Source organism: Salvelinus fontinalis, chromosome 33, assembly GCF_029448725.1.
Source record: "Salvelinus fontinalis isolate EN_2023a chromosome 33, ASM2944872v1, whole genome shotgun sequence".
NCBI lineage: Eukaryota > Metazoa > Chordata > Actinopteri > Salmoniformes > Salmonidae > Salvelinus > Salvelinus fontinalis.
Window position 1 is genome coordinate 46,757,243 of NC_074697.1, and position 27,378 is coordinate 46,784,620.

Consider the following 27,378-nt stretch of genomic DNA (forward strand, 5'->3'; position numbering starts at 1 on the left):
TCCCCAGCATATCCCCGTCCACAGTAACACATGACCCAAAACAAACTCTCCCCTTCCATCCATTGTTATCGTCGCCCGTCCACACTCTCCCAGACTCTCGTCACAGAGAACAACAGAGAGGAAGAGACAGAAGAGACATAGAAGCCAGACACATGAAAGGGGGAGAGAGAAGCCAGGAAAGATATTTAAGTGGTGTGGTGATGGCCGGGTGCACGGTGAGCTAGTGTCACCGTCGGTGATCTGAGAACACCCTCTCTCTAAGGACTCTCTCGTCGATATCACTAAGCACCACATCGCACTGGGATGCTGAGCAGACTCAAAGCAGGAGGAAGAGGAGGAAAAGGAGGAGGAGAAGAAGGGAGGAGGAGAAGAACGGAGGAGGATGATAGTGCGACATACTTGGGAATGTTAGGTTTCTCTTTGAAGAGAAACCTAACAGGTGCAATGACAGCTGCTGAGTGAAAGTGAGTGTGTGTGTGTGTGTGTGTGTGTGTGTGTGTGTGTGTGTGTGTGTGTGTGTGTGTGTGTGTGTGTGGGTGTGTGTGTGTGGGTGAGTATGTGTGTTTATTTGCGAGAGACAGAGCGAGAGAGAGAGAGAGCGAGAGAGAGAGAGAGGGAGGTGCAGTGAGTGGTTTAATACATGCTCAGGATCCACCCCCTGCTGTGCCTGGAGCATTTTGTCTGAAAAAACAGAAGACAGCCTTTTATCTCAGAGCGGGGGAGTCAAAGATGGGGGGAATAGATGTCAGAAAGAGAGAGAAGAGATTAAAGAAAGAGGACAAAGGAGCCTGATAGAAATAGAAAGATGAGACCACGAAAGAGAAAAGTATTTAGAGTGTATGAGAAGAGAGAGAGAGAAAAATAAGCTCTGATGCAACAAGCAACGAGAAAAATAAATACGTTTAGGGTAAATAGTGACAGGGAGACATACTGTAGCATAAATGACAGAGTGAGGAGTGGAGAAAGAAATGGTCGACAGACATGCCAAACAAATGAAGAAGTGCAAAGTGAGCAAAAACTCAGCATCGATGGATTGCCAGCGATCACTCTTCCTGTGTTCCCACTGTCTGATGAAGAGACCTCTCTCTCTTTTCCTCCCTCCCCTCACACTCTCTGTTACTCTCTCTCCCCCTTCTGTCTGTCATGATCTGGCTAATTTAAGGCCATTGATGGTGGTGATTAGTCCGCTGTCCATCCCTCCATAATTAGCTACTCGCTCAAACGTCCATTTTTTTTTTTTACACTACCTTACCTCAATCGACCTCTAGCTCCATCTATTTATCATTCCGACACCTCCACACTACCGTGTCGTCGTTTACCACTCTCTCTCTGTCTCTCTCTCTCTCTGTCTCTCTCTCTACGCATACAGTAGAGGACATGTGCAGGTTGGTTGGTCTGTCAGACACCGTCCCTCATCTTATGGCAGGCAGCCATGTAGTGAGCTGCCAATCCACAGCTCTCTGCGTCCTCCCCCAACACGACAGGCCGCCTACTCTCATCAGAGAGGTCTTTGAAACCTTGAACAAGGGTTTCAAATTTGGGGAAATGACACTCTAATTGTTTTATATTTTTTACATTTTGTCAGGAAATGCAGCTCTGTCAAAGGTTCTGCTGTTGTGCAGTGGTTGCACAGCCTTTCCTCTACAGGGAGCCAGGTTTTCCTGTGTCTAACCTTCTCAATGGCAAGGCTGTGCTCACTGAGCCTGTACTTTGTCAAGGTTTTCTAAGGTTTTGATCAGTAACCATGGTCAAATAGTTTTCCATGGTGTACTGTCGATTTATTTAGGGCCAGATAGCACTGCATTTTGCTTTGTGCTTCCCATAAGTAATGTCGTTTTGTTTTGATTGTGTTGTAATTTGTTTTATTCTGATTGATTGGATGTTCTGGTCCTGAAGCTTCAGTGTGTTAGTAGAACAGGTTTTTGAACTCAGCCCCAGGACCAGCTGGATGAGGGGACTCTTTTCTTTGCTCAGCTCTTGGCATTGCAGGGCTTGGTAATGATATGAGAGGAGGCCACTATTTTAGATGTTTCCAAAACTTAATTGCTCTTTTTTGAGTTTTTATTATTAGTGGATATTGGCCTAATTCTGCCTTGCATGCATTGTTTGTAGTTTTCCTCTGGACATGTAGGAGAATCTTACAGAACTCTGCATGCAGGGTTTCAATGGGGTGTGTGTCCCATTTGGTGAAATCTTGTTTTGCAAGTGGACACCACACCTCGCTGCCATAAAGTGCAATTGGTTCAATGACACATTCAATTAGTTTTAGCCAAATTTTAATAGGCATTTCAATTTGAATTTGTTTTTTAATGGCGTAGAATGCCCTGCGTGCTTTCTCTCTCAGTTCATTCACTGCCTCATTAAGGTGGCCAGTTGAGCTTATTTTTAAACCTAAGTAATTGTAGTGTGTGCAGTACTCTATATATTTATATTTATTATATGTATTACTCTAAATATATTCTCCCTCTCTCTCCCTCAAAAAAAATTTGGTGGGTGCTTATATTTGGAAATGTGTTTTTTGCGTATCTCACTCTCTCCGAGACACCCTCCGAGAGTGAGAATAGACATTGAATTGACGTCTGTGCCCGGTGGGGGGTCAGCCATTATCAATAGCAATCCTGGAGCTATTAGGCCCCAGTGCCTTGCTCAACGGCACATAGAAAGATGTTTCACCTTGTCGGCCCAGGGATTCAAACTAGCAACCTTTTGGTTAATGGCCCACCGCTCTAACTGCTAGGTTACCTGCCACCCAGCGCTACGTGACTGCCCCTGAAACCATCACACAATCCAACTTTAATTCCACATGAACATGCTGATGTACTGGGTATCTTGTTTGTGCATGTCTGAAAATGTAGAATGTTGGGAGACATGAGGATCTAGTACCTAGCTGAGACTCAGTGTTCAATAGCTTGGATATCTGGTATCTGGGGGTACTCCCCTCCACCACTCAAAGTCCTACCAGCCCAATCAACACACACACACACACACACACACACACACACACACACACACACACACACACACGTTAATATAATGACTACTATGCTATCACACATCAACACGGCTACTCTATGCATTTGCAGATTCTCTCCAGGCCCGCTACGAATACTTCCCTAAGCACTAGCCCACTGCGAATGTGTGTCTCTGTCATTCAGAAGGGCAGAACCGGAGCTGCTGCTGGCTGCCTTTAGTACCAGACTGGCTCCACTGACATGACACAGCATTATTCTCCTCTCCACCCTTCTCCCTCTTTCTTTCTCCTCCTCTCCTTTTTGCACTTGCCTACCTCTCTCCATGTCTGTCCTCGTCTCACCCGGTGCCTTTGTGTCTTTTTCCATTCTCCATTCAGTGTGTTTCTTTCCCCTATCTGAAAAGCAAGTTGACATCAGATGCAGGGTTTGTATAAGACATTCCTTCGTGGAGGTGGAAAATAGTTGGCCGGACCAACATTAATATATGCAGTACAGTGGCGGCTGGTGCCGTTTAATTAAGACGAGGGACGACAATTAGTTTTTCATGAGAATAGCCTTATTTCTATTACAGCATGTTGGATGACTGTCATTCATATTCCATTCACCCAGTTCAATGTAACATCAATAGGTTTAGGCTACTACATGATACTCTAATTTCCCCATCATAAGGTTGCTACAACCTAGAATATGCAGGAAAGTTTACAACGTAGGTGCACACAGGTCGAGAGACAAATTTGAGGTGACAGACAGTCATCGCGCACACTCTTGCCTGCACCTAGCTGATCTAGGGTGTAATCATTAGTCCAACAGTTACAAACAAGAGTATCTATTGGACAAATTCAGGTATATTTATCCCCGTTTTGTTCTGTTTGCTTCTGTTTAAGAAACATTTTTCAACAGAATCATCCTCTTACCTTGTCCCTTCGCATGTGGACTTCAATGCACAACACATCAGCTGTATGTGACCAGGCGGAAAAACATTTCCAAGCCAAACCGCTCCACACAGCCTACATCGTTGTCACCATATTAGCTAAAGCAACGTCATAGTCAGCATAGCTAATAGAACTAATGCGTTAGTAAACCCGCTACAATCATACAGTAACGTTACCGTGTACAGTCAAGTAAGCAGTTACACCGGCGGGCCCCGGTTGCAATAAATTAGTAAAACCAAAAGCTTACCTTGATCTGGAAGAGTTCCAGTGTTGTGTTGGATAGTCACAGCCAGATAGCTAACATAGCATCCCTCTGTTTGAGCAGGGTGTTTCAGTAGGCTGAACTAGCTAGCTACATTTGCTAGCTAAGTAAGGGAAACTGAAAAAAAATGACGAAATATCTCTATTTCTCTCTTACTTCTCCTTCATTTTGGAAGAAATGTATTTGTTCAAGAGCTAGCTGTAGTTTATGCTTTCAGTACTAGATTCATCTGATCTTTTGATTGGGTGGACAACATGTTAGTTCATGCTGCAGGAGGTTGGAGGATGTCATAATTACTGTGTAAATCTATGGAAGGGGGTGAGATCCATGAGCCTCCTAGGTTTTGTATTGAAGTCAATGTTTTTTATTTATTTTATTTTTCATTTCATCTTATTTAACAAGGTAGGCCAGTTGAGAACAAGTTCTCATTTACAACTGCGACCTGGCCAAGATAAAGCAAAGCAGTGCGACACAAACAAGAACACAGAGTTACAAATCAAATGCATTTATATAGCCCTTCTTACATCAGCTGATATCTCAAAGTGCTGTACAGAAACCCAGCCTAAAACCCCAAACAGCAAGCAATGCAGGTGCAAAAAGTGTAGAAGCACGGTGGCTAGGAAAAACTCTCTAGAAAGGCCAAAACCGAGGAACCAGGCTACGAGGGGTGGCCAGTCCTCTTCTGGCTGTGCCGGGTGGAGATTATAACAGAACATGGCCAAACAAATTAATAAACATGGAACATGGAATAAACAAACGTCAGTCAATAACAGTCAATAACACAATATAAAAAAAATCTATATACAGTGTGTGCAAATGAGGTAAGATTAGGGAGGTAAGGCAATAAATAGGCCGTATTGGCGAAGTAATTACAATTTAGCAATTAACACTGGAGTGACAGGTGTGCAGAAGATGGATGTGCAAGTCAAGATATTGGGGTGCAAAGAAGCAACAAAAAAAATAAAAAAATAAATGGATGCGGTAGTTGGATGGGCTATTTACATATGTGCAATTATCTGTGAGCTGCTCTGACAGCTGATGCTTAAAGTTAGTGAGGGAGATATGAGTCTCAGGCTTCAGTGATTTTTGCAATTCGTTGGCAGCAGTGATTCAGTGATTCATTGGCAGCAGAGAACTGGAAGGAAAGGCGGCCAAAGGAGGAATTGGCTTTGGGGGTGACCAGTGAAATATACTTGCTGGAGTGCGTGCTAGGGGTGGGTGCTGCTATGGCGACCAGTGAGCTGAGATAAGGCGGGGCTTTACCTAGCAAAGACTTATAGATGACCTATAAGTCTGGCGACAAATATGAAGCGTGGGCCAGCCAACGAGAGCATATAGGTCGCACTGGTGGGTAGTATATGGGGCTTTGGTGACAAAACGATGTCACTGTGATAGACTGCATCCATGGCCGGGGTAGAGGTAGCCAGGTGGAAAGAATGGCCAGCCGTAGAAAAATGCTTATTGAAATTCTCTGGATTTATCTGTGGTGACAGTGTTTCTTAGCCTCAGTGCAGTGGGCAGCTGGGAGGAGGTGCTCGTATTCTCCATGGACTTCACAGTGTCCCAGAACAATTTGGAGTTTGTGCTACAGGATGCAAATTTCTGTTTGAAAAAGCTAGCCTTTGCTTTCCTAACTGCCTGTGTATATTGGTTCCTAACTTCCCTGAAAAGTTGCATATCGCCGGGGCTATTCGATGCTAATGCTGTAAGGATGTAGGATCTTGTTGTGCTGGTCAAGGGCAGTCAGGTCTGGAGTGAACCAAGGGCTATATCTGTTCTGAGTTCAACATTTTTTGAAAGGGGCATGCTTATTTAAGATGATGAGGAAAGCACTTTTAAAGAATAACCAGGCATCCTCTACTGATGGAATGAGGTCAATATCCTTCCAGGATACCCGGGCCAGGTCGATTAGAAAGGCCTGCTCGCTGAAGTGTTTTAGGGAGTGTTTGACAGTGATGAGGGGTGGTTGTTTGACTGCAGACCCATTACGGACGCAGGCAATGAGGCAGTGATCGCTGAGATCCTGGTTGAAGACAGCAGAGATGTATTTAGAGGGCAGGTTGGTCAGGATGATATCTATGAGGATGCCTGTGTTTACGGATTTGGGGTTGTACCTGGTAGGTTCCTTGATAATTTGTGTGAGATTGAGGGCATCAAGCTTAGATTGTAGGACGGCCGGGGTGTTAAGCATGTTCCAGTTTAGGTCACCTAACAGCATGAGCTCTGAAGATAGATGGGGGGCAATCAATTCATGGTGTCCAGGGCACAGATGGGGGCTGAAGGTGGTTTATAACAAGCGGCAATGGTGAGAGACTTGTTTCTGGAAAGGTGGATTTTTAGAAGTAGAAGCTTGAATTGTTTGTGCACAGACCTGGATAGTATGACAGAACTCTGCAGGCTAACTCCACCCCCTTTGGCAGTTCTATCTTGTCGGAAAATGTACCCAGAGGAAGCTAGCTGTTGAGGCTACTGTAGACCTTTCCAAATGATGTGTTTTAATAAATTATTTGGTGACGTGATTATATTTAGTATAGTTTCATCTTAAAAGGAAAACTTTTTTTATGTTTTACAATTTTTACCATTCACTGAGGAGGATGGTCCTCCCCTTCCTTCTCCGAGGAGCCTCCACTGATACTGTATATTATCTATGAAGTTTATCACGTCGCTATTTCTACACTTCTAAGCGGAATTTAAACACCGATCAGATGTAAGCCCCAACATCCCTGTCAGGGAATCAGGAAGAATTTCAACATAAAACATGTGGATTTATTCATTAAAGTCCTGAATGCTCATTGATTGATAGCTCTCTGAGAACAAAGACCTTCGAAACAAAGTAGAGGACCGAGGAGCAGCATTTATATCACTTGTTCCAGTTACACCAATGAGCTTCCTGGGTTGCTGTGTGACTGCAGTAGTGAGACTAATGCAGATCCATATCATTAGACGCACGCGCGCGTTCTCTCTCTTTCTCACTCACACACACACACACACACACACACACACACACACACACACACACACACACACACACACACACACACACACACACACACACACACACACACACACACACACACACACACACACACACACACACACACACACACACACACACTTGTTGCTCTTGTCTGAGTGTTTCGATGTGAGCCGCTGTGTACGTGTACGCCTCAGTGACATCCACAGCGTGGCTTCAGCGTCTATGCAGTGCTGAAGACTGCCAAACAAGCAGAGAAACAGGTGTTTTCCTCCATGCTTCTCTAATTGCCATCCCCGGAAGGCGCCACACCGCTTCTCTTCCATCCCACCCGTAAAAAAAAAAAAATTGCACATTGGTTCCCTTATTACATCCCCGCAGCCCATCGTCCTTGGAAACCGCTGCTACATCAAACATATTTGCATGGATTACCCACAGTGCAACAGCAATCCTGGGAGTGAAAAAGGAAATATAAGTAGCCAGATTATTCTGTCAGATCCCTCACCGAGAGAGAGAGAGATGGGCTTAGCCTAAATCAGACGCAGTGGCTCCCTCTGCGCCTGGTTTCCAGAGACAAGAAACCCCCCCTAACCTCCCTACAACCCTGCACCCCTCCCTCCCTTACCCCCTCATGACTGCCAGTGGGGCGGTAATAGAGTCACAGCAACAGCCCTCATATGATTTTACTGTACATCTGTGTCATGCCCATTGCCCATTTCCCCATTTGCATGTGGTTACAAGCAATGTTTGTGTTTGTGTGTGTGTGTCGAAGTGTTGCTGTGTTGTCCAGGCAGAGGGGACTATATTTGTCTGGGTCCCTGGTGTGGTCCTGTGATGTTGTTGTGGCCTTCAGCAAGCGAATTAACTGGACATCAGTGTGCAGCAGAGAGAGGGAGAGAGAGAGAGAGAGAGGGAGTGAGAGAGAGAGAAGGCTGGCCTGACTAGGTGGATAATGTCACTGAGGACAGACAGATGCTATCTTTTGCCTTTAGAGCAGCAGGTTGACGCCGTCTGTCTGTCTTCCTTGTTGGCCACCGTGGCGCCTGTATCTCACTTACGCCTGTGGTTTGATCCACGGCCAGTTACACTTAGCCTGAGTACCAGTCGGTTTGTGCCTACAGACACTCCTTGTTTGGCTTGACAATGACAATGGAGTAGCTTACACTCACACCGAACTACAATACAACCATGCAGCCCAATACTCATGAATATGGTGATGCCTTTTGTATGATTCCATGCCAGCAGTCACAAGGCCTTGTTATAGCTACAAGACTTGAAGAGGCCAGGATTTTACAATCAAACATTTGGAGCAACTACTGGAAAGTTTAAGTCCTTTGAACACAGCTGGACAGACATGTGGCGGTAGAGAGGCCAGTGAGGATAGAGCCAGGCCAGAGGAGGAGAGTAGAGGAGAGCAGAGCAGGACACTGAGGCCCAGACCATCCACCCACACACACACGCAAAGAGGCCACTACATGACTCAGCCTATATGGGACCATGTGTACGTTCCCTTAGCCCTATGATCTCTCAGTCCCATGTTCCCTTAGCCCTATGATCTCTCAGTCCCATGTTCCCTTAGCCCTATGATCTCTCAGTCCCATGTTCTCTCAGTCCCATGTTTCCTTAGCCCTATGATCTCTCAGTCCCATGTTCCCTTAGCCTCATGTTATAGACAAAAATGTGATGTTATGAGATAACAAATATTTTATGTAGTGCAGATTTTTCACACCCTCGATGTACATTGGTCTTTTGGTGAGTTGGTCCACTGTTGTATGAATAAATAAATAAATACAGACCTTCAATAACAGATCAGCTCTGGGGCCCCATGCGCCTGTCATCCATGTCTATATTTGTCACGCCCTGATCGGTTTCACCTGTTCTTGTGATTGTCTCCAGGTGTTGCTTATTTTCCCCAGTGTATTTATCCCTGTGTTTCCTGTCTCTCTGTGCCAGTTCGTCTTGTATGTTTAGTCAAGTCAACCAGTGTTTTTCCCGTACTCGTTTTGCTATTCTCTTTTTCTAGTCCTCCCGGTTTTGACCCTTGCATGTTTCTGGACTTTGTACCCACCTGCCTGACCATTCTGCCTGCCTCGACCACGAGCCTGTCTACCACTCTGTACCTCCTGGACTCTGATCTGGTTTTGACCTTTTTGCCTGTACACGACCATTCTCTTGCCTACCCCTTTGGATTAATAAACATTGTAAAACTCCAACCATCTGCCTCCTGTGTCTACATCTGGGTCTCGCCTTGTGCCTTGATACTATTCTTCAGTAACCCTCCAATAAGTCATTAATTCATAAACCTTTCTCATTTACAAATGTACATTGAGGCTAAGTGTTTGTTTCTTGGGCTCCAGGAATGTGACTGAAAAAGGGCCCTCATGTTTCAGCATGATAATGCACAGCCCCAGCCCCAGAATTCCTGGAAGCTGAAAATGTCCCAGTTCTTCCATGGCCTGCATACTCACCAGCCATGTCAATTATTGAGCATGTTCGGGATGCTCTGGACCGACGTGTACAACATCGTGTTCCAGTTCCTGCCAATATCCAGCAACGTCGCACCATTGAGGAGTGGGACAACATTCCACAATCAACAGCCTGATCAACTCTATGTGAAGGAGAAGTGTCGCGCTGCATAAGGCAAATAGTGGTCACACCAGCTACTGACTGGTTTTCTAGCTATTTTTTAAGGTATCTGTGACCAACAGAAGCATATCTGTATTCCCAGTCATGTAAATGTAAATGTAATGTGAATAGATTAGGGCCTAATGAATTTATTTCAATTCACTGATGTCCTTATATGTACTGTAACTCAGTAAAATCGTTGAAATTGTTGCGTTTATATAGTTGTTCAGTGTATTTGGCATGAATAGACTGGTTTTACACACAACAACTTTCTATCCAAGATGGGACGGCTCACGTTACGCAGGTTTAGGTAGCCTATACAGGACAGCTGTATATTCTATATAAAAAATATATATTGTTAGCTGATTAGTATTCTGTTGTATCTAACATTCATTTGACAATCTGCAATGTTTAAATTTCCAACATTAATTACTGAGAAAGTAATTACATTATTGCCACCAGCCAGCATTCCAAAAAAATGCAGCATTGCGACACTGTGTGTAGCTTTGTGAAACGTTAGGATTAACCTGAGTAAGGGAAGTCCCCCCCCAATTGTACAAAATAACATGGCAACTTATTGGCACCGAGCGCAGCATATACACGATGGACAAGTACACTAGTTCTGGCCCGCTTTCATCCAAAGCTGATGGCAAATGCCATGCTGCAAATGAGCTGTGTAACACTCCAAAATTCCTATAGTGGGCGAGTGTGTTCTATCTAAATTTTTCATAGGCTTTATGTAACGCAAGTCAAAACCCAAGAGTCAAATTTTGAGATTTTGAAAGTTTTGGCAAAAACTTATCACCCCCTTAAAAAAGTGCTTTCTGGACCGTTTTTTGAAATTCTTTCGAGTTTTTTGTCAATTACACATGTGTAAGAACTATATGAAAATACTTTTTTCAAATTTTATTAACATAATTTTTTTTTTTTTTTTTTTTTTTTGAACTTAAGGTATATGTTTTGTACATTTGGAATGTGATTTCATAGGAAGTCAAAAGTCAAAAGTCAAAAATGTCAAAAATTTGGAAAAAACATATCACCCCCTTTAAAAAAGTGCTTTCTGGACCGTTTTTTGAAATTCTTTCGAGTTTTATGGCAATTACACATGTGTAAGAACTGTATGAAAATACATTAGTCACATTTTATTATCATAATTTTTTGTAAATGTTTATTTGAACTTAAGCAATATGTTTTGTGCATTTGGAATATGATTTCATAGGAAGTCAAAAGTCAAAAGTCAAAAATGTCAAAAATTTGGAAAAAACATATCACCCCCTTTAAAAAAGTGCTTTCTGGACCGTTTTTTGAAATTCTTTCGAGTTTTATGGCAATTACACATGTGTAAGAACTGTATGAAAATACATTAGTCACATTTTATTATCTTAATTTTTTGTAAATGTTTATTTGAACTTAAGCAATATGTTTTGTGCATTTGGAATATGATTTCATAGGAAGTCAAAAGTCAAAAGTCAAAAATGTCAAAAATTTGGAAAAAACGTGTCACCCCCTTTAAAAAGGTGCTTTCTGGACCGTTTTTCAAAATTCTTTCGATTTTTAGGTCAATTACACATGTATAAGAACTGTATGAAGATACTTTAGTCACATTTTATTATCATAATTTTTTTTGAAATGTTTACTTGTCCTTAAGGAATATGTTTTGTGCATTTGGAATATGATTTCATAGGAAGTCAAAAGTCAAAAGTCAAAAATGTGAATAAATTAGAAAAAACTTATCAACCCCTTTAAAAAAGTGCTTTTTTGGATTTCATAGTCAAAAATAACATTTTGTTTTTAAAAGGCCAAAATGAAGCATTTAAAACGGTTTTGAAAAATGACGCCTGGTACCCAAAACATGAAACATAGAATATTTTTTGACTTTTTTTGGAAACCTCCTTAAATCACTCAGGCCGGACCCCCATTGACTCGAGAAGAAAAAACAAAACAAAAATTCCAGAAGAAAAAACAGAATATTTTCTGACTTTTTTAGAAAACCTCCATAAATCACTCAGGCCAGCACACATTGATTTTTGCCCGTCGAATAGTGCTCCCAGAGCGGGTATGGAAGTCTGGATGCCCCTAAAAGCGTTTAAGGCTCTGTGTGTGTGTGTGTGTGTGTGTGTGAGAGCTTTTCTTTGACATCTGGTTAGAGAAATGACTGATTTACACTTCATGAGGGTTGCCTAATCACACACTTAAAGTTTTGGAAAGATCTGACTTTTTTAACCCTTTGAAACAGCACCTATGACCCCATTTTAAGGCACTTCCGGTTGGCACAGGAAGCTTTAAGTAAACACCTATCCTGATCGGGGTATGCTTTTATAGAATCCTGAGTTTTAAGTCTATACGTTAAGAACTGACTGATTTACATAGGGTTGAATGCACTATATATCACAAACTGCTGGTTGGCTATGGCAAAACACTTTTAGGGTGAATTTATCACTTCCGGTTGCTCCAGGAAGCTTAGAATCAACACAGGTAGACCTCATAGTGGCCTGATGGACTGACATCAAAGACAGGTTCATAAGACATTCATAACCCACATAGGGTTTATTTAAAGAATGCACGTTACATTTGCATATGATTCAACAGTGAAAAACATCACATCATATTGCAAACATAACACAGTGTTACATTTGCAATATGATGTGTTGAATCATATTGCAAACATAACACAGTGTTGCATTTGCAATATGATGTGGTGAATCATATTGCAAACATAACACACAGTGTTACATTTGTAATATGATGTGTTGAATCATATTGCAAACATAACACACACTGTTACATTTGCAATATGATGTGTTGATTCATATTGCAAATGTAACGCGCATTCTTTAAATACTTTAGAAATACAAAATTGAACATCCTGATGACCTCAGGATGGCCGGCCAGTGTTAGTGGTTCCTCTCCATCGCTCGTTGCGTGAAAATTTCATCATGTCGATTTTGCTGATGGTACCCCCGCGTTGAAACATATTGCAATTGTACAAAAGTCAACTAGCAAGTCGGTGTCCATCAGCCAATTGGATGTTTTCAGACACCAAACTGATACCATCTGACACCAAACTCACTTTTTCCAACTCCTTTAGAAGCCAACTATAACATATTTCAGAGCAGGCCCAAAATTCACAGCGCCTTCCATTTAAACCATAATAAACCAAATAATACGTAGTTATGTTCTAGCTGCGGGTCCAATTTTCACATTATGTTTAGCCCTATGTGAGGCGACCTCGAATCCCAAGTTTCGGCTCGATAGGTCAATCGGTGCCCGAGCAAAACCCTAATTGGTGCTGAAAATCCACTGTTTTCATTGCCTTGCTACGGGGTCCTTGAATGAGCAATCAAACAGGCTCGTTGGGGTCTGTCTTTATGGGCCGAGCCGGTTTCAACGCACCTAGTCTTGAGACTCTGAGACTTTTCTAAATGTCGTCCATTTCGTTGAGCTGAAATGAATTGAAAACATAGCAAATACACGAGGCTGTTTATCGGTCCGAGAACCTTCTAGAGCCACATAAATCACTGTGCACAATCGACCTGAGGTCTAGAACAGGTTTGTACATTTTCAGAACTCTAGGTCTGACGGTTCTTTAAAAGTTCAAACAAAAGTAACTACTACATGCACTGTCTGCCTCTTAGCCCCTCAGTGTGTCCCTCCATCATTTCTGTTGATTGTGTATTTTTTTTTTTTTTAAATCTGATGGGATAAATGACTGATTTACAGTTCAGGAGGGTTGTCTATTCACATATATGAAGTTTTGGAAAGATTTGACCTTTTTAACCCTTCAAAACAGCCCATTTGACACCAATTATGGCACTTCCGGTTGGCACAGGAAGGTGAAAATAAACACATATACTCACTGGAGTATGCTGTTTGAGAATCCTGAATTTTAAGTCTATATGTTAAAATTTGACTGATTTACATAGGGCTGAATGCACTATTTCTCTCAAACTGCAGGTTGGCTATTGCAAACACTTTTAGGGTGATTTTACCACTTCCGGTTGCTCCAGGAAGCTTAGAATCGACACAGGTAGACCTCATGGTGGCCTGATGGACTGACATCAAAGACAGGTTCATTAGACAATCATAACCCACATAGGCTTTAGGTTGAATTTAGAGGTGCAGTCAATGTATTCCAATGGGGAGACATTTCATTTTAAACTATTTCATGTAAACACCTTCTTTTAACTGTGAAGGGTAAATGCCACAAGGTCAGGGTTAGGCTTGCACAGATCGGGAGGACCTTAGGATTGTTCCTGAGGTGAAATTGTGCTTCTAACCTTAACGGTTCTCTCTCTGTGTCCCAAAAGCAAATAAAATTGACATTGAGGTCAAAGGGTCATTTGTGTCCGTTCTCTTGTAACGGTCGCTGCGCTCAGACCGAGCGAGCTACGGTCAAGCGGGGCGTCTCGTTGAACTCGGCACGGCCTAGAGATAATAGGAATGCCATTGTCGGCTCTGTGTGTCTTTAAGCACCGTACTTTTTCACTCCCTCCTTGCTTTGTGTGTGTGTGTGAGAGAGAGCTTTCCTTTGACATCTGCTTAGAGAAATGACTAATTTACAGTTCATGAGGGTTGTCTATACACACAAATTAAGTTTTGAAAAGTTCTGACCTTTTTAACCCTTCGAAACAGAACCATGACTCCATTTTAAGGCACTTCAGGTTGGCACAGGAAGCTATAGTTAAACACATGTCTTGACTGGGGTATGCTGTTAAAGAATCCTGAGTTTTAAGTCTATACGTTAAGAATTGACTGATCTACATAGGGTTGAATGCAGTGATTTTTCAAAATTGCAAGTCATGTATATCAGGATATCTTTTAGGCTGATTTAACCACTTCCGGTTTGTCCAGGAAGCTTAGAATCAACACAGGTAGACCTCATAGTGGCCTGATGGACTGACATCAAAGACAGGTTCATAAGACATTCATAACCCACTTAGGCTTCAGGTTGAATTTAGAGGTGCAGTCAATGTGTTGCTATGGGATGACAACGACATGCTAGTTGACTTGCTAGGCGACTTTTGTACAATTTCAATATGTTTCAACGCGGGGGTACCATCACCAAAATCGACATGATGAAATTTCACCTAACGAGCGATGGAGAGGAACCACTGTCACTGCCCGGCCATCCTGAGGTCATCAGGACGTTGACTTTTGTATTTCCAAGGTATTTAAAGAATGCACGTTACATTTGCAATATGATTCAACATCACATCATATTGCAAATGTAACAGGCATTTGCAATATGAAAAACATCACATCATATTGCAAATGTAACGTGCATTCTCTTAAATACTTTAAAAATGCAAAAGTCAACGTTCTGATGACCTCAGGATGGCCGGGCAGTGGTAGTGGTTCCTCTCCATCGCTCGTTTCGTGAAATTTCATCATGTCGCTTTTTCCTCATGGTACCTCCCCGTTGAAACATATTGCAATTGTACAAAAGTCAACGAGCAAGTCAGTGTCCATCAGTCAAATAGATATTTTCAGACACCAAACTGATACCATCTGACTCCAAACTCACTTTTTCCAACTCCTTTAGATGCCAACTATAACATATTTCAGAGCAGGCCCAAAATTCACAGCGCCTTCTCTTTAAACCATAATAAAACAAATAATACATAGTTATGTTCTAGCTGCGGGTCCAATGTTCACATTATGTTTAGCCCTATGTGAGGCGACCTCGAATCCCAAGTTTCGGCTCGATAGGTCATTCGGTGTCCGAGCAAAACGCTAATTGGTGCTGAAAATCCACTGTTTTCATTGCCTTGCTACGGGGTCCTTGAATGAGCAATCAAACAGGCTCGTTGGGGTCTGTCTCTATGGGCCGAGCCGGTTTCAACGCACCTAGTCTTGAGACTCTGGGACTTTTGTAAAGGTCGTCCGTTTCGTTGAGGTCAAATGAATTGAAAACATGGCAAATACACGAGGCTTTTTATCGATCCGAGAACCTTCTAGAGTCATATAATTCACTGTGCACAATCGACCTGAGGTCTAGAACAGGTTTGTAAATTTTTAGAACTCTAGGTCTGACGGTTCTTTAAAAGTTGGAACAAAAGTAACTACTGCAGGCACTGTCTGCCTCTTAGCCCCTCAGAGTGTCCCTCCATCATTTTTGTGTGGGTGTGAATTTTTTTTTTTTTTAGATCTGATGGGATGAATGACTGATTTACAGTTCAGGAGGGTTGTCTATTCACATATATGAAGTTTTGGAAAGATTTGACATTTTTAACCCTTTGAAACAGCCCATTTGACACCAATTATGGCACTTCCGGTTGGCACAGGAAGCTGAAAAAAACCACATATCATCACTGGAGTATGTTGTTACAGAATCCTGAGTTTTAAGTCTGTATGTTAAAAATTGAATTATTTACATAGGGTTGAATGCACTATTTCTCTCAAACTGCAGGTTGGGTATGGCAAACACTTTTAGGGTGATTTAACCACTTCCGGTTGCTCCAGGAAGCTTAGAATCGACACAGGTAGACCTCATGGTGGCCTGATGGACTGACATCAAAGACAGGTCCATAAGACAATCATAACCCACATAGGCTTTAGGTTGAATTTAGAGGTGCAGTCAATGTATTCCAATGGGGAGACATTTCATTGATGTAAACACCTTCTTTTAACTGTGAAGGGTTAATGCCACAAGGTCAGGGTTAGGCTTGCACAGATCGGGAGGACCTTAAGAACACTCCTGAGGTGAAATTGTGTTTCTAACCTTAACGGTTCTCTCTCTGTGTCCCAAAAGCAAATGAAATTGACATTGAGGTCAAAAGGTCATTTGTGTCCGTTCTCTTGTAACGGTCGCTGTGCTCAAACCGAGCGAGCTACGGTCAAGCGGGGCATCTCGTTGAACTCGGCACGGCCTAGAGATAATAGTAATGCCATTTTGGGCTTTGTGTGTCTTTAAGCACCGTACTTTTTCACTCCATCCTTCCTTTTTGTGTGTGTGTTTTTGAGTGAGAGAGCTTTTCTTTGACATCTGTTGGGATAAATGACTGATTACACTTCATGAGGGTTGTCTAATCACACAAGTGAAGTTTTGAAAAGATCTGACCTTATTACCCTTCAAACCTGACCCTGTGGCACCATTTTAAGGTACTTCCAGTTGACATAGGAAGCTGAACGTGAACACATACCCTCCTTGTGGTAGGCTCTTATATAATATAGAGTTTTAAGTCTTTATGTTAAGAGCGGACTTATTTAAAGAGGGTTAAAGGAGTGTGTGTTATTTCATAAAATCATATAAAATCACAGGATTCTCGCAGAGCTTCGAGACCCACTTTAAAAATGTACGTCTGAACACAGCGCAACTGGATCTGTGATTTTTTTGAAAAAAAAATTCCTCTTTGTGAACATCACCAAACGGTCAATGTACGATTTCTCTTAAATTACGATAGATAAATGGCTGGTTCTTTTTTTCCTGACACCGTATGCTTATGTACTTTGACATGAAGCGGTCAAATTAGCACCCTAATTGCGTTTTAACCCTTTAATCCCAGAAAAATGGCCATAACTCAAAAAGCGCAGAGGTCTCGACGCCATCTTGTTCGGGGCCAACTGCCCAAACTTCCAAACCTACGCTCGCCGAGTTTCGTCTTCGAAATATTTTCAGTTTAGGAGAAAAGGACGCGCTCGTTTGCCACGTGCTCGTGCGCCTGCCATATGATTTATTTTCCCTCTTGTGGGAATTTTCGAGAATGCAGAAAAAAGTCAAAAATTTGTCATTTTTATAAAACGGAAACCGAAATTCCGAAACGTTTTTTTGAGTGACTTCCTGAAAGAGCTCTCCGCCGCCCACGGCCCGACGCCGTCCGCGATTTTCTGCGACGTAATAAGACGTCAGGTAAGGGACCGTACATTTGCAATGGGACTTTCTTCACTAACCATACGGCTCCCGTCTCAGAGTTCCCTTAAGGTATGAAAAGGCCGTAAATCTTGGTAATTATTTTGAATATACATTTCTGGTCAGTGTGACCTTCTGCCAAGGACATATTCTTTAGACATTTTTAGTCAGTCCAATGGCCTTGCTTACAGTAAGTCGGGTCCAATATTTGTGCCAAATATATGATCAATGCAGAGATAAATAACCACTTATTCAACTCAGAAATTTGTTTCCGGTCACCAATGATTCAATATTTCAGTGGGTTTCAATATTTCATACCCACTGGGCACAGATGTCAGTTCAACATTGAGGTTTGATTTGTATTTGGTTGAGTTGTCAACTAACGTGAATTCAACGTGAAATCAACAAAACATTTCACCATGTCATTGGATTTGGGTTAAAAAAAATTAAATCCCTTAATTTTTCCAGGTTGATTCAACATTTAATCACATCTAAATTTTGGGTTGAAATTACGTGGAAACAACTCTGATTTAACCAGTTTTTGTCCAGTGGGTAGGCCATATAATTGTACATTTGTAAGCTAATCGTTATAAAAATTACTTGAGTAGATGCTGAGATAAAAAAAAAAAAAATATCTCAGAAAATGCCATTGGGACTGGTGTAATAGTGACAAAAGGTCAAGGTCATAGTGATTGAACATATCAGTAGGTTCTATATACAGTACACTGAGTACACCAAACATTAGGAACACCTTCCTAATATTGAGTTGGACCCCCCTTTTTACCTTCAGAACAACCTCAGGGCATTGACTACATGTTGGCCCATGTTGACTCCAATGCTTCCCACAGTTGGGTCAAGTTGGCTGGATGTCCTTTGGGTGGTGGACCAATGTTGATACACGCTGGAAACTGTTGAGCGTGAAAACCCCAGCAGCATTGCAGTTCATGACACAAACCGGTGCGCCTGGCACCTACTACCATACCCCGTTCAAAGGCACTTCAATATTTTGTGTGGCCCATTCACCCTCAGAATGGGAGACATACACAATCCATGTCTCAATTTTCTCAAGGCTTAAAAATCCTTCATTAACCTGTCCCCAGTGGTGTAAAGTACTTAAGTAAAAATACTTTAATGTACTACTTAAGTTGTGTTTTTGTGTATCTGTACTTTACTATTTATATTGTGACAAATTTTACTATATTTTGACGAATTTGCCAATCTTGGTGTTCTCTGGCAAATGCCAAACGTCCTGCACGGTGTTGGGCTGTAAGCACAATCCCCACCTGTGGACGTCGGGCCCTCATACCACCCTCATGGAGTCTGTTTCTGACCGTTTGAGCAGACACATGCACATTTGTGGCCTGCTGGAGGTCATTTTGCAGGGCTCTGGCAGTGCTCCTCCTGCTCAAAGGCGGAGGTAGCGGTCCTGATGCTGGGTTGTTGCCCTCCTACGGCCTCCTCCACGTCTCCTGATGTACTGGCCTGTCTCCTGGTAGCGCCTCCATGTTCTGGACACTACGCTGACAGACACAGCAAACCTTCTTGCTACAGCTCGCATTGATGTGCCATCCTGGATGAGCTGCACTACCTGAGCCACTTGTGTGGGTTGTAGACTCCGTCTCATGCTACCACTAGAGTGAGAGCATCGCCAGCATTCAAAAGTGACCAAAACATCAGCCAGGAAGCATAGGAACTGAGAAGTGGTCTGTGGTCACCACCTGCAGAACCATTCCTTTATTGGGGGTGTCTTGCTAATTAAATAAGGGGTCATAGCTTTCACCTGGATTCATCTGGTCAGTCTATGTCATGTAAAGACCAGGTGTTCTTAATGTTTTGTATACCCTTACATATGTAGATACTAAAAATAATCTGCATTTTCTACCTTATAACAATAATAATTTGTGCCATTTGAAATTGGTTCAGTGGGTATTGAGGGAACATAGGTTTGAGGGGACATAGGGCTGAGGGAACATAGTGTGGACCCCACCTATATTAATATGCAGCTTTCTGCATATTGTCTCTCCTGTCCACTGGAGCACAGTGTGTTAAGATATTTACAAATGATTCTTACAAATTCTCATTATGGTAGGTGTTGACCAAGAACACTCTGTATGTTCTTACTCTCTGAATACCCCCCCCCCCCCCCTCTCTCTCTCTCCCTCTCTCTCCCTCCTTCGCAGATGACTGGATCTTATTTACTGGCATGACTAGAGCACTCCAGCACTGCCAGGGCGATGATATAATACCGTCAGCCTTGGATGTGATTTCTCATCACCATACCTAAAATGACAAATGATACGCAAATGCAGCAATGAAGAGGTCAAAAAGGTCCACCAAAGTCACCTCTTTTCTTCCCCGTCTCCCTCTCTCTCTCTCTCTCTACCCCTCTTCTAATCCCTTCATATTTAACAGTTCCCTTAAAACCCTGTCCAGTTTCTCTCACTCTCGTTCCCCCACCCTCCCCCTCTTCACGCTCAGCGCCTTTTCTCTTGGCTCCCTGACCGCCTCCCATTCTCTCTCTCTCTCTCTCTCTCTCTCTCTCTCTCATTCCCTCTCTCTTGGCTGCAATGGAATGGTAAAGAGAGGAGTACAGCATGCCCAGTCGAGCCCCCACAGTGATGCCATGCCATCTGCAGACCTGGCACAATGCGCCCATGGCTCTCATACAACCACGCACCCCCTGAACGGCCGACATACGAACCAAGGAAAAAAACCATTCTTTCTTTTCACCCTCACTTTCCTCTCTCCCCCTCTGTCCTCCTCTTCCTTCCCCATATAATTCACCCTTTCTTTCCCTTCTCCTTTTCCTCCTCCCCATATACTTTCTCCTCCACCCTCCTCTTCTTCTCCCATACACCTCATACCCCTCATTCTTCAACACCTCCTCTTCCTCCTCCATATACTTCCTCCTCTCCTCCTCTAGTGAAATTATTTGCAGTGGGTGAAAGGGAGGAGTTTTGCGGCTCCACTCTGGTTTTATAAGAGGGGGCTGACTGGACTGTATAGTAGGCTAGGCCCTGTGATAGATAGTACCCCCTCTGCAGTATTATATAGCACTGAGGACTAAGTCTATATCCTAGATGGCACCCTATTCCCTATATAGTGCACTACTTTTGACCAGGGCCTGGTCAAAAGTAGTGCACTATATAGGGAATAGGGTGCCAATTGGGGCGCGTCCTCTGACGGTATTATACCCCCGTTACCTTCTGGAATGAGATTAAGATTAGAGAGTGATGTCATGAATCTAAAGATTGTTGGGGAAGTGTAGTGGCACTGGGAGCCAAATGGAACACCCAGTAAATAGACTTTTTATCTCATTCCAGGCAGCGCTCTCATTCTAAGACTCGTGGTTGTCTATTTCTTGTCCGGGGAGAAATGGATGCGACGCTCATTCGAAATCTCGTTACTATGGGGGCCTAGAATTGCAAGTCAAGCGTCACAAGTTCATAGATTGCCTCAATGTCATAGCCCTGAGAGGAAATGGATGTGGTGAGAAATATGGACCCTTTACATCAGATACAGATACACACAAGCATGCGCACACACACACACACACACACACACGCACACACGCACACACACACGCGCACACTGGCCAGTGATGGAGCTAATGGAGGTTGTGTTGATACACCGACTACCTCCAGCTGGTTGTAAATGAACCCCATGAGCATTCTAGGAGCCTGATAGATTAGTGTAAACATACTGCGGCAAAATGTTAATGGACATTGATGAAATAACACACAGCCTAAACCTTCTAAAGTGTCCATCATGCCCTCATCGCAGCTCTTTGGCTTAATGCATTGTGTCTAAAAGAAAGCCAGTCTCCTGAAAGGGCTATGGGTGGATCTGCTGCTGAGTGGTAGAGCTCTCACACACACACACACACACACACACACACACACACACACACACACACACACACACACACACACACACACACACACACACACACGCACACGCACAAGTGGGTGGAAGTTGCTGGATGGCAGTAAGAAGAGCATTTGAGAACAGTGTATAAAAGGTATTAGGTGTTACGAAACATCCTGATGGGTGAATAAAATGTGATAGGGGTTACGAAACATCCTGATGGGTGAATAAAAGGTGTTAGGTGTTACGAAACATCCTGATGGGTGAATAAAAGGTGTTAGGTGTTACGAAACATCCTGATGGGTGAATAAAAGGTGTTAGGTGTTACGAAACATCCTGATGGGTGAATAAAATGTGATAGGGGTTAAGAAACATCCTGATGGGTGAATAAAACGTGATAGGGGTTACGAAACATCCTACTCTGTGAATAAAACGTGTTAGGTGTTACGAAACATCCTGATGGGTGAATAAAAGGTGCTGGCAGTTACAAAACATCCTGATTGGTGAACAAAAGGTGTTGGGTGATACGAAACAAGCGATTCCTGCTCAAAACGTTGTGCCGCAGCTTCTACCCAAGGCTGTGACTCGTGACTCACGCACCGATTAAGCCACTCACAGGGAACAAAGGAATAATTGAGTCAGAAATCAGAGGAAAACGGACAAGGAAAAGATGGTTCAATCTCCCTCACAAAAGGAGTTTGGACCCGACTAATTGTTTTACATTTATGTCTGTGCTCTACAGAAGATCTCTCCTCATCTGAATAAGCAATCTGAATATGCCAGCAGCATACCAACCTGCATCCCACTGCTAGCTTGCTTCTGAAGCTAAGTAGCATTGGTTCTAGTCAGTCCCTGGATGGGAGACCAGATGCTGCTGGAAATGGTGTTGGAGGGCCAGTAGGAGGCACTCTTTCCTCTGGTCTAAAAAAATATCCCAATGCCCCAGGGCAGTGATTGGGGACATTTTCCTGTGTAGGGTGCCGTCTTTCGTCTGGGACGTTATACGGGTGTCCTGACTATCTGTGGTCACTAAAGATCCCATGGCACTTATTGTAAGAGTAGGGGTGGTGTCCTGGCTAAATTCCCAAATACCATCACGGTAACCTAATCATCCCCAGCTTAACAATTAGCTCATTCCTCCTCTCCCCTGTAACTATTCCCCAGGTTGTTGGTGTAAAGGAGAATGTGTTCTCAGTCAACTTACCTGGTTAAATAAAAGGTGTATTTTCTAATAACGCATCAACTGCTTCCTGCTGTTTTTATATTCTTCCTCCCCAGTGAGCACAAGACGTTGAAAAGACGTATTCGCACTGACTTTTCAACGTCTTTTGCTCATAGGGTCTCCATTTTGGGAAGCGCTTTGAGTGCCATGTATAAAAAGAAGAGTGTAAAAACCCTCAGTATATTTGCTGTTATCACATGTATCTGTGAGCACAGCATGTGGTTTGGGTGGGTGGGTGTGCTGCCTGCGGAACATGATTCATCCCAAAAACCATCAACCTGTGTGGCTGACGGTCTCCCTCTGGCCAACATGTTGCAGCACCGTTTCCAGAGCGGCTACAGACAGACTGCCTGGTGTAACCCACTTAGATACAGTCCCACAGCCCAATGGGGAAACAGAATTTTGCCTCTTTTAGGACAACGGCAAGTAGGCCATTCATCTCAATGGCTCTCAGACAGAATCTGGGATTGAACACTGTAGGCACAAACCTCCATCGTCCTGTTTCTCTCCCTCCCTCTCTATTTTCTCTCCCTCTCTCTATTCTTTAGTGGTTTTTTTCTTTCTTCCAAACCACCATCACAGCCAAATGCAGGTCTTTATTACTTGTGTCATTCGCTCACAGTTTCCTCCTCTGTCTCTTTCTGTCATTACTTGTCTCCTTTGATGTCGGCTTCTCTCCTATCTCTTGTCTTGAACACAATCCCTGTCTGCAGCATGCTGACGGCAAAATCGCTGCATGTAGTGAAAACTTCTGGGCCGCATTTGTCGGGTAGCCATGTCATTTAGAAAAGGTGCCGTGACGAGACACACAATAGGAAGGAAGAGCCGGTCCTTATCACGACAAAGTTAAGCACGCACACACGCCACAAGCTCGCACATCCCTACACAAAAAACAGACAACACACACACACAGAAATGTCAGTATGGGCACTGTGAGAATGGCAGGGTGAGAAGCGATCTGTGTACCCCCACCTTCCTCCATATCAGATCCCTCCTTGGTTAGCTGCTGTTCTTCAGAGCTGCGATTGCTGAGACAAACAGAATCACGCACGCACGCGCACAGACGAGCTGGAGGTGAGGCTGTTCGCTCTGTTGCACCTGTATCATGCGTCAGAGACTAAGACAGCTGGCCAATCAAAACACTGCCTCACTCAACACCACAGGGGTCCACCTTCTGTCCAGCAGAACTCTGGGTAACCAGACTGTTGGTAGGGTGGAGAGGTCTCCAGTCTTATGAAATATGTACACAATGTACATGTATTTTTTTTCATTCTAAAATAAAATAGAAATAATCACAAATACATTATCTGAAAAAACGCACACCACTGAGAGGATGTGGGCTATGAACAATATGCATTATCACTGCTATTACTGTGAAAGGGTCTTTGTTATTGTGGGAATTGAGAGCAGAATGAGGTGACGGACACGAGAATAACAACAGGAAAGGGCCCAGCGTCTGCCTCGCTTTCCCTCTTTCTTCCTCTCTTCTTCGCTCTTTTACTCTCCCTCTCTTTCCATCCCCCTACCTCCGTCTCCATTTCTCCTTCACGCCAGGGTATCTCCCCGACAGGGCCCAGACAGAGGGCCATAAGACGGGGCAGAGAGTCGACTTTCAGCCTCACACCAGCTGAGCCAGGACCCAGCGGAGCCAGGACAGAGAGACACAGCCAGCACCACACCAACCCATCCTGCCTTTAACCATTCTATGTTTTCATGTTAACTGTTTGTTAGAATATCTTGTACTGAAAATGGCACCGCTGAATCAGAGATTCCTCTGAATAATAGGGGGCTGAATCGTCATAGATATAGTCAACAAAATTAATAAGACAGGCACCATAAAATATATCATAGCATATCACTCACCAAATAGATTTCACAATGCATTACGGAACATCTTAGCCATACTCTCATGTAGACGGACTACTGTCACAGGGGTAAACAATATTTCATACGGTCATCATTAGACCCACAGACACATCTAATCCCCTATAGGCCAACTCACATCTGCCAGACAGACTACTGTATCTGTTACAATCAAATCTCACCTGTTTCATAGATTATCTGCCAGTAGACAATCTCGTACACTGACATCTGTTGAACAGATGATCCGATTTCTTACTCAAAGTATTACCAAAAACAAATATCTGTAAGCTCAGCTTTACTCAAATCTCCTTGTTAGAGATTTGTTGTTTAACCGAGTAAGATCTCAGTTTATCTCTTCTAATTACATTACACATACATAGTTTATTTAACTGACACTTGTGCTTGGTTTGATAGACAGATTAACCTTGATGACCAGACATGACGATGCTGAACAGAAAAGAGTCCTAATATTGTCAAGTATTCTAACGATACAAATTGTTGTAGGTTGCAATTCATTGGCCGCGTTTACACAGGCAGCCCAATTCCGATATTTTTTTCACTAATTGGTCTCTTGACCAATCCGATCAGCTCTTTTGTCAATAATTGGGTAAAATATCCGAATTGGGCTGCGTGTGTAAACGCAGCCATAGTGGCGTAGTACTTGTATTTGTGAAGTCATTCAATGATCCACGTAGATAGATTTCACCTGTAAACTGGGATTGTCCACACCATGTTTTTCCACCTCGGAGCATGTGAACTGCTTTTGTAACAACACAGCGGCACTGTGGGAAACATCACGTGTTGGATGATATGGCACCATATAACCCCCAGGCTCCCACTGTAGCCGTTCCACTGACTACATTAACAGTTGATCAACATCAAATCGCTGGTTTCCCCCCGTGGCTATCGAAGGAATTAACTGGGGGAGAAGGTTTTGAATCCAGAGAAGCAAAAATAAACTTTAATGGCGCACAACAAAGAGAGACAGGCAGTGTTAAGAATCACAGGAGGAAGACATGGCTCGAGGCAAAAACGTGTCTAGCACACAAATGATACGACATTATAATTAACCCCTGTGCCAGTTACTAATAAAGGAATCCTTAAGGCCCAGTGCAGTAAAAAAAAAAGTGATTTTCCTGTGTTTCATATACATATATTTCCACACTATGTTGGAATAATACTGTGAAATTGTGAAAATTATAATGACCTTTTAGTATAAGAGCTGTTCGAAAAGACTGACTGAAATTTCAGCCTGTTTTGGTGGGACAGAGTTTTGACCCGCCTAGTGACATCACCAGGTGGTAAATTAGTTAATAGACCAATAAGAAAGATAGTTCCAAACCTCTCTACCAATAACAGCTAGTTTTCCGTTCTTTCAGCCCCACTCAGATCACTCCCAGACAGTCCTAGCAAAATTCTAGCTTTAGATATTGCTCTATGCTATGAAGCTATTTTTGTTTATTTTTGATAATTGTTATTGAAAACAATCAAGGTAAGGTACTTCATTATTTCCCAGAAATTATTTGATATTGAGATAAAAATGGCTGCATTGGACCTTTAATCGAGATTTGGCGCTGTCCATTGTGAAAAGCGCAAGCTATTAATGGATTATTAAATCAAATTGTATTAATTTATTCCCATACAGGCGTCACAGCAGCGGAAATTATGCTTGACACTGGCTAATTGTCTAAACTCGTTCCTTCCTAACCCCGTGAACCGAAACGAACAATGGCAGCCGTGGTTCAATCTCAGAACACGAGCTTTCCAGGCTCAAGCCACTCAAGAGCCGGGGTCTCCTCCGTTGCGTGGCCGCGCGATGCCGAGCAAAAACACCGATTAGGCTAGCTACTCACCTGTCAGGCTGTCGTAGCACTCGATCTCCGTGATCTCCACAGTTCTCCGCTGTACCTCCGTCAGTTTGACCGCGGCTTGGCTCAAGAGGTTGACCTCGGAGCCCGTGGTTCCATCCACTAAATGTACCCCTTTCAGCTGCAGCAGAGCCCGGTGGTACTTCCCTATCGCTTCCCGGAATTTCTTCTCCTTGTAGCAACGGTGGCCTTCCACCTTGAAGTCAATGGCTTTCTGTATGTTTGCCTCCATTTCCATCTGTGCCGAGCCGGCACGACACCCTCCTCCACCACCGACGTCTCCCGCGGCCGCCGCCAGGCTCCGCACCCCCGCCTCTGGGAAGCTCTTCAGGCTCTTTATGGAGTGCTGCTTGGCTTCCATCTCTCTCAGTGGGTGCGACTGGACCGGACCATGCTGTTCCGACGCGAAGGTCTATTTTCTCGGGGAGAACTGGAGCAGTTTGCTGTGCATAAAGAATGCGCGAGACGGGCAGGCAACAACAATAAGTCTGAGAGCGAAATAATTTAGAGAGAGGGCTGTGTAAAAACCTAACATGTACAGCGCAAATAGGCTATATGCTATCAAAACAGCTTACACCAATTCAGACTACTGTAAATTGTATTTTATATTAAAAAAATCACAAATAATTGGCTTGGATTCCTGAATTGCAAACACTCTTCTTCTATCTACTTCGTAGCTCCTCTGACCATCCCGCGAGAGGATGCCTCGATTGTGTGTTTGCGCTCCAGTCCCCAGCACGCGCCGCTTCAGCACCACAGACAGCGGACGCAGGCTCGCGCGTGGTGAATTGTGGGAAAGAGAGGAGTCGTGCAGTGTTCCTGCACCACGAGCGCAGTTCAATCTGTAAGCAATCTTCGATCACTCAAGAGCCACGATGTATTTGTGTAAAGAAACTGAAAATAACTAAAAAAGCACACCAACATTTATAATCCGGAGTTGAAAT

General features: G+C 43.3%; 1 protein-coding gene across 1 annotated transcript in view; it reads right to left on the reverse strand.

Moving 5' to 3' along the window:
- LOC129832404 (tetratricopeptide repeat protein 9A-like) overlaps positions 1-27,205 on the reverse strand; it is a 36,783-nt gene extending 9,578 nt beyond the window's left edge. Inside the window, exons 1-2 of the mRNA XM_055896433.1 lie at positions 26,420-27,205; positions 3,287-3,367 (exon numbers count right to left, since the gene is read on the reverse strand). Of these exons, the coding sequence (XP_055752408.1) occupies positions 3,287-3,367; positions 26,420-26,795 (457 nt within the window). The 5' untranslated portion in view covers positions 26,796-27,205. The remainder of the gene's footprint in view (positions 1-3,286; positions 3,368-26,419) is intronic.
- Positions 27,206-27,378: the final 173 nt, after the last annotated feature.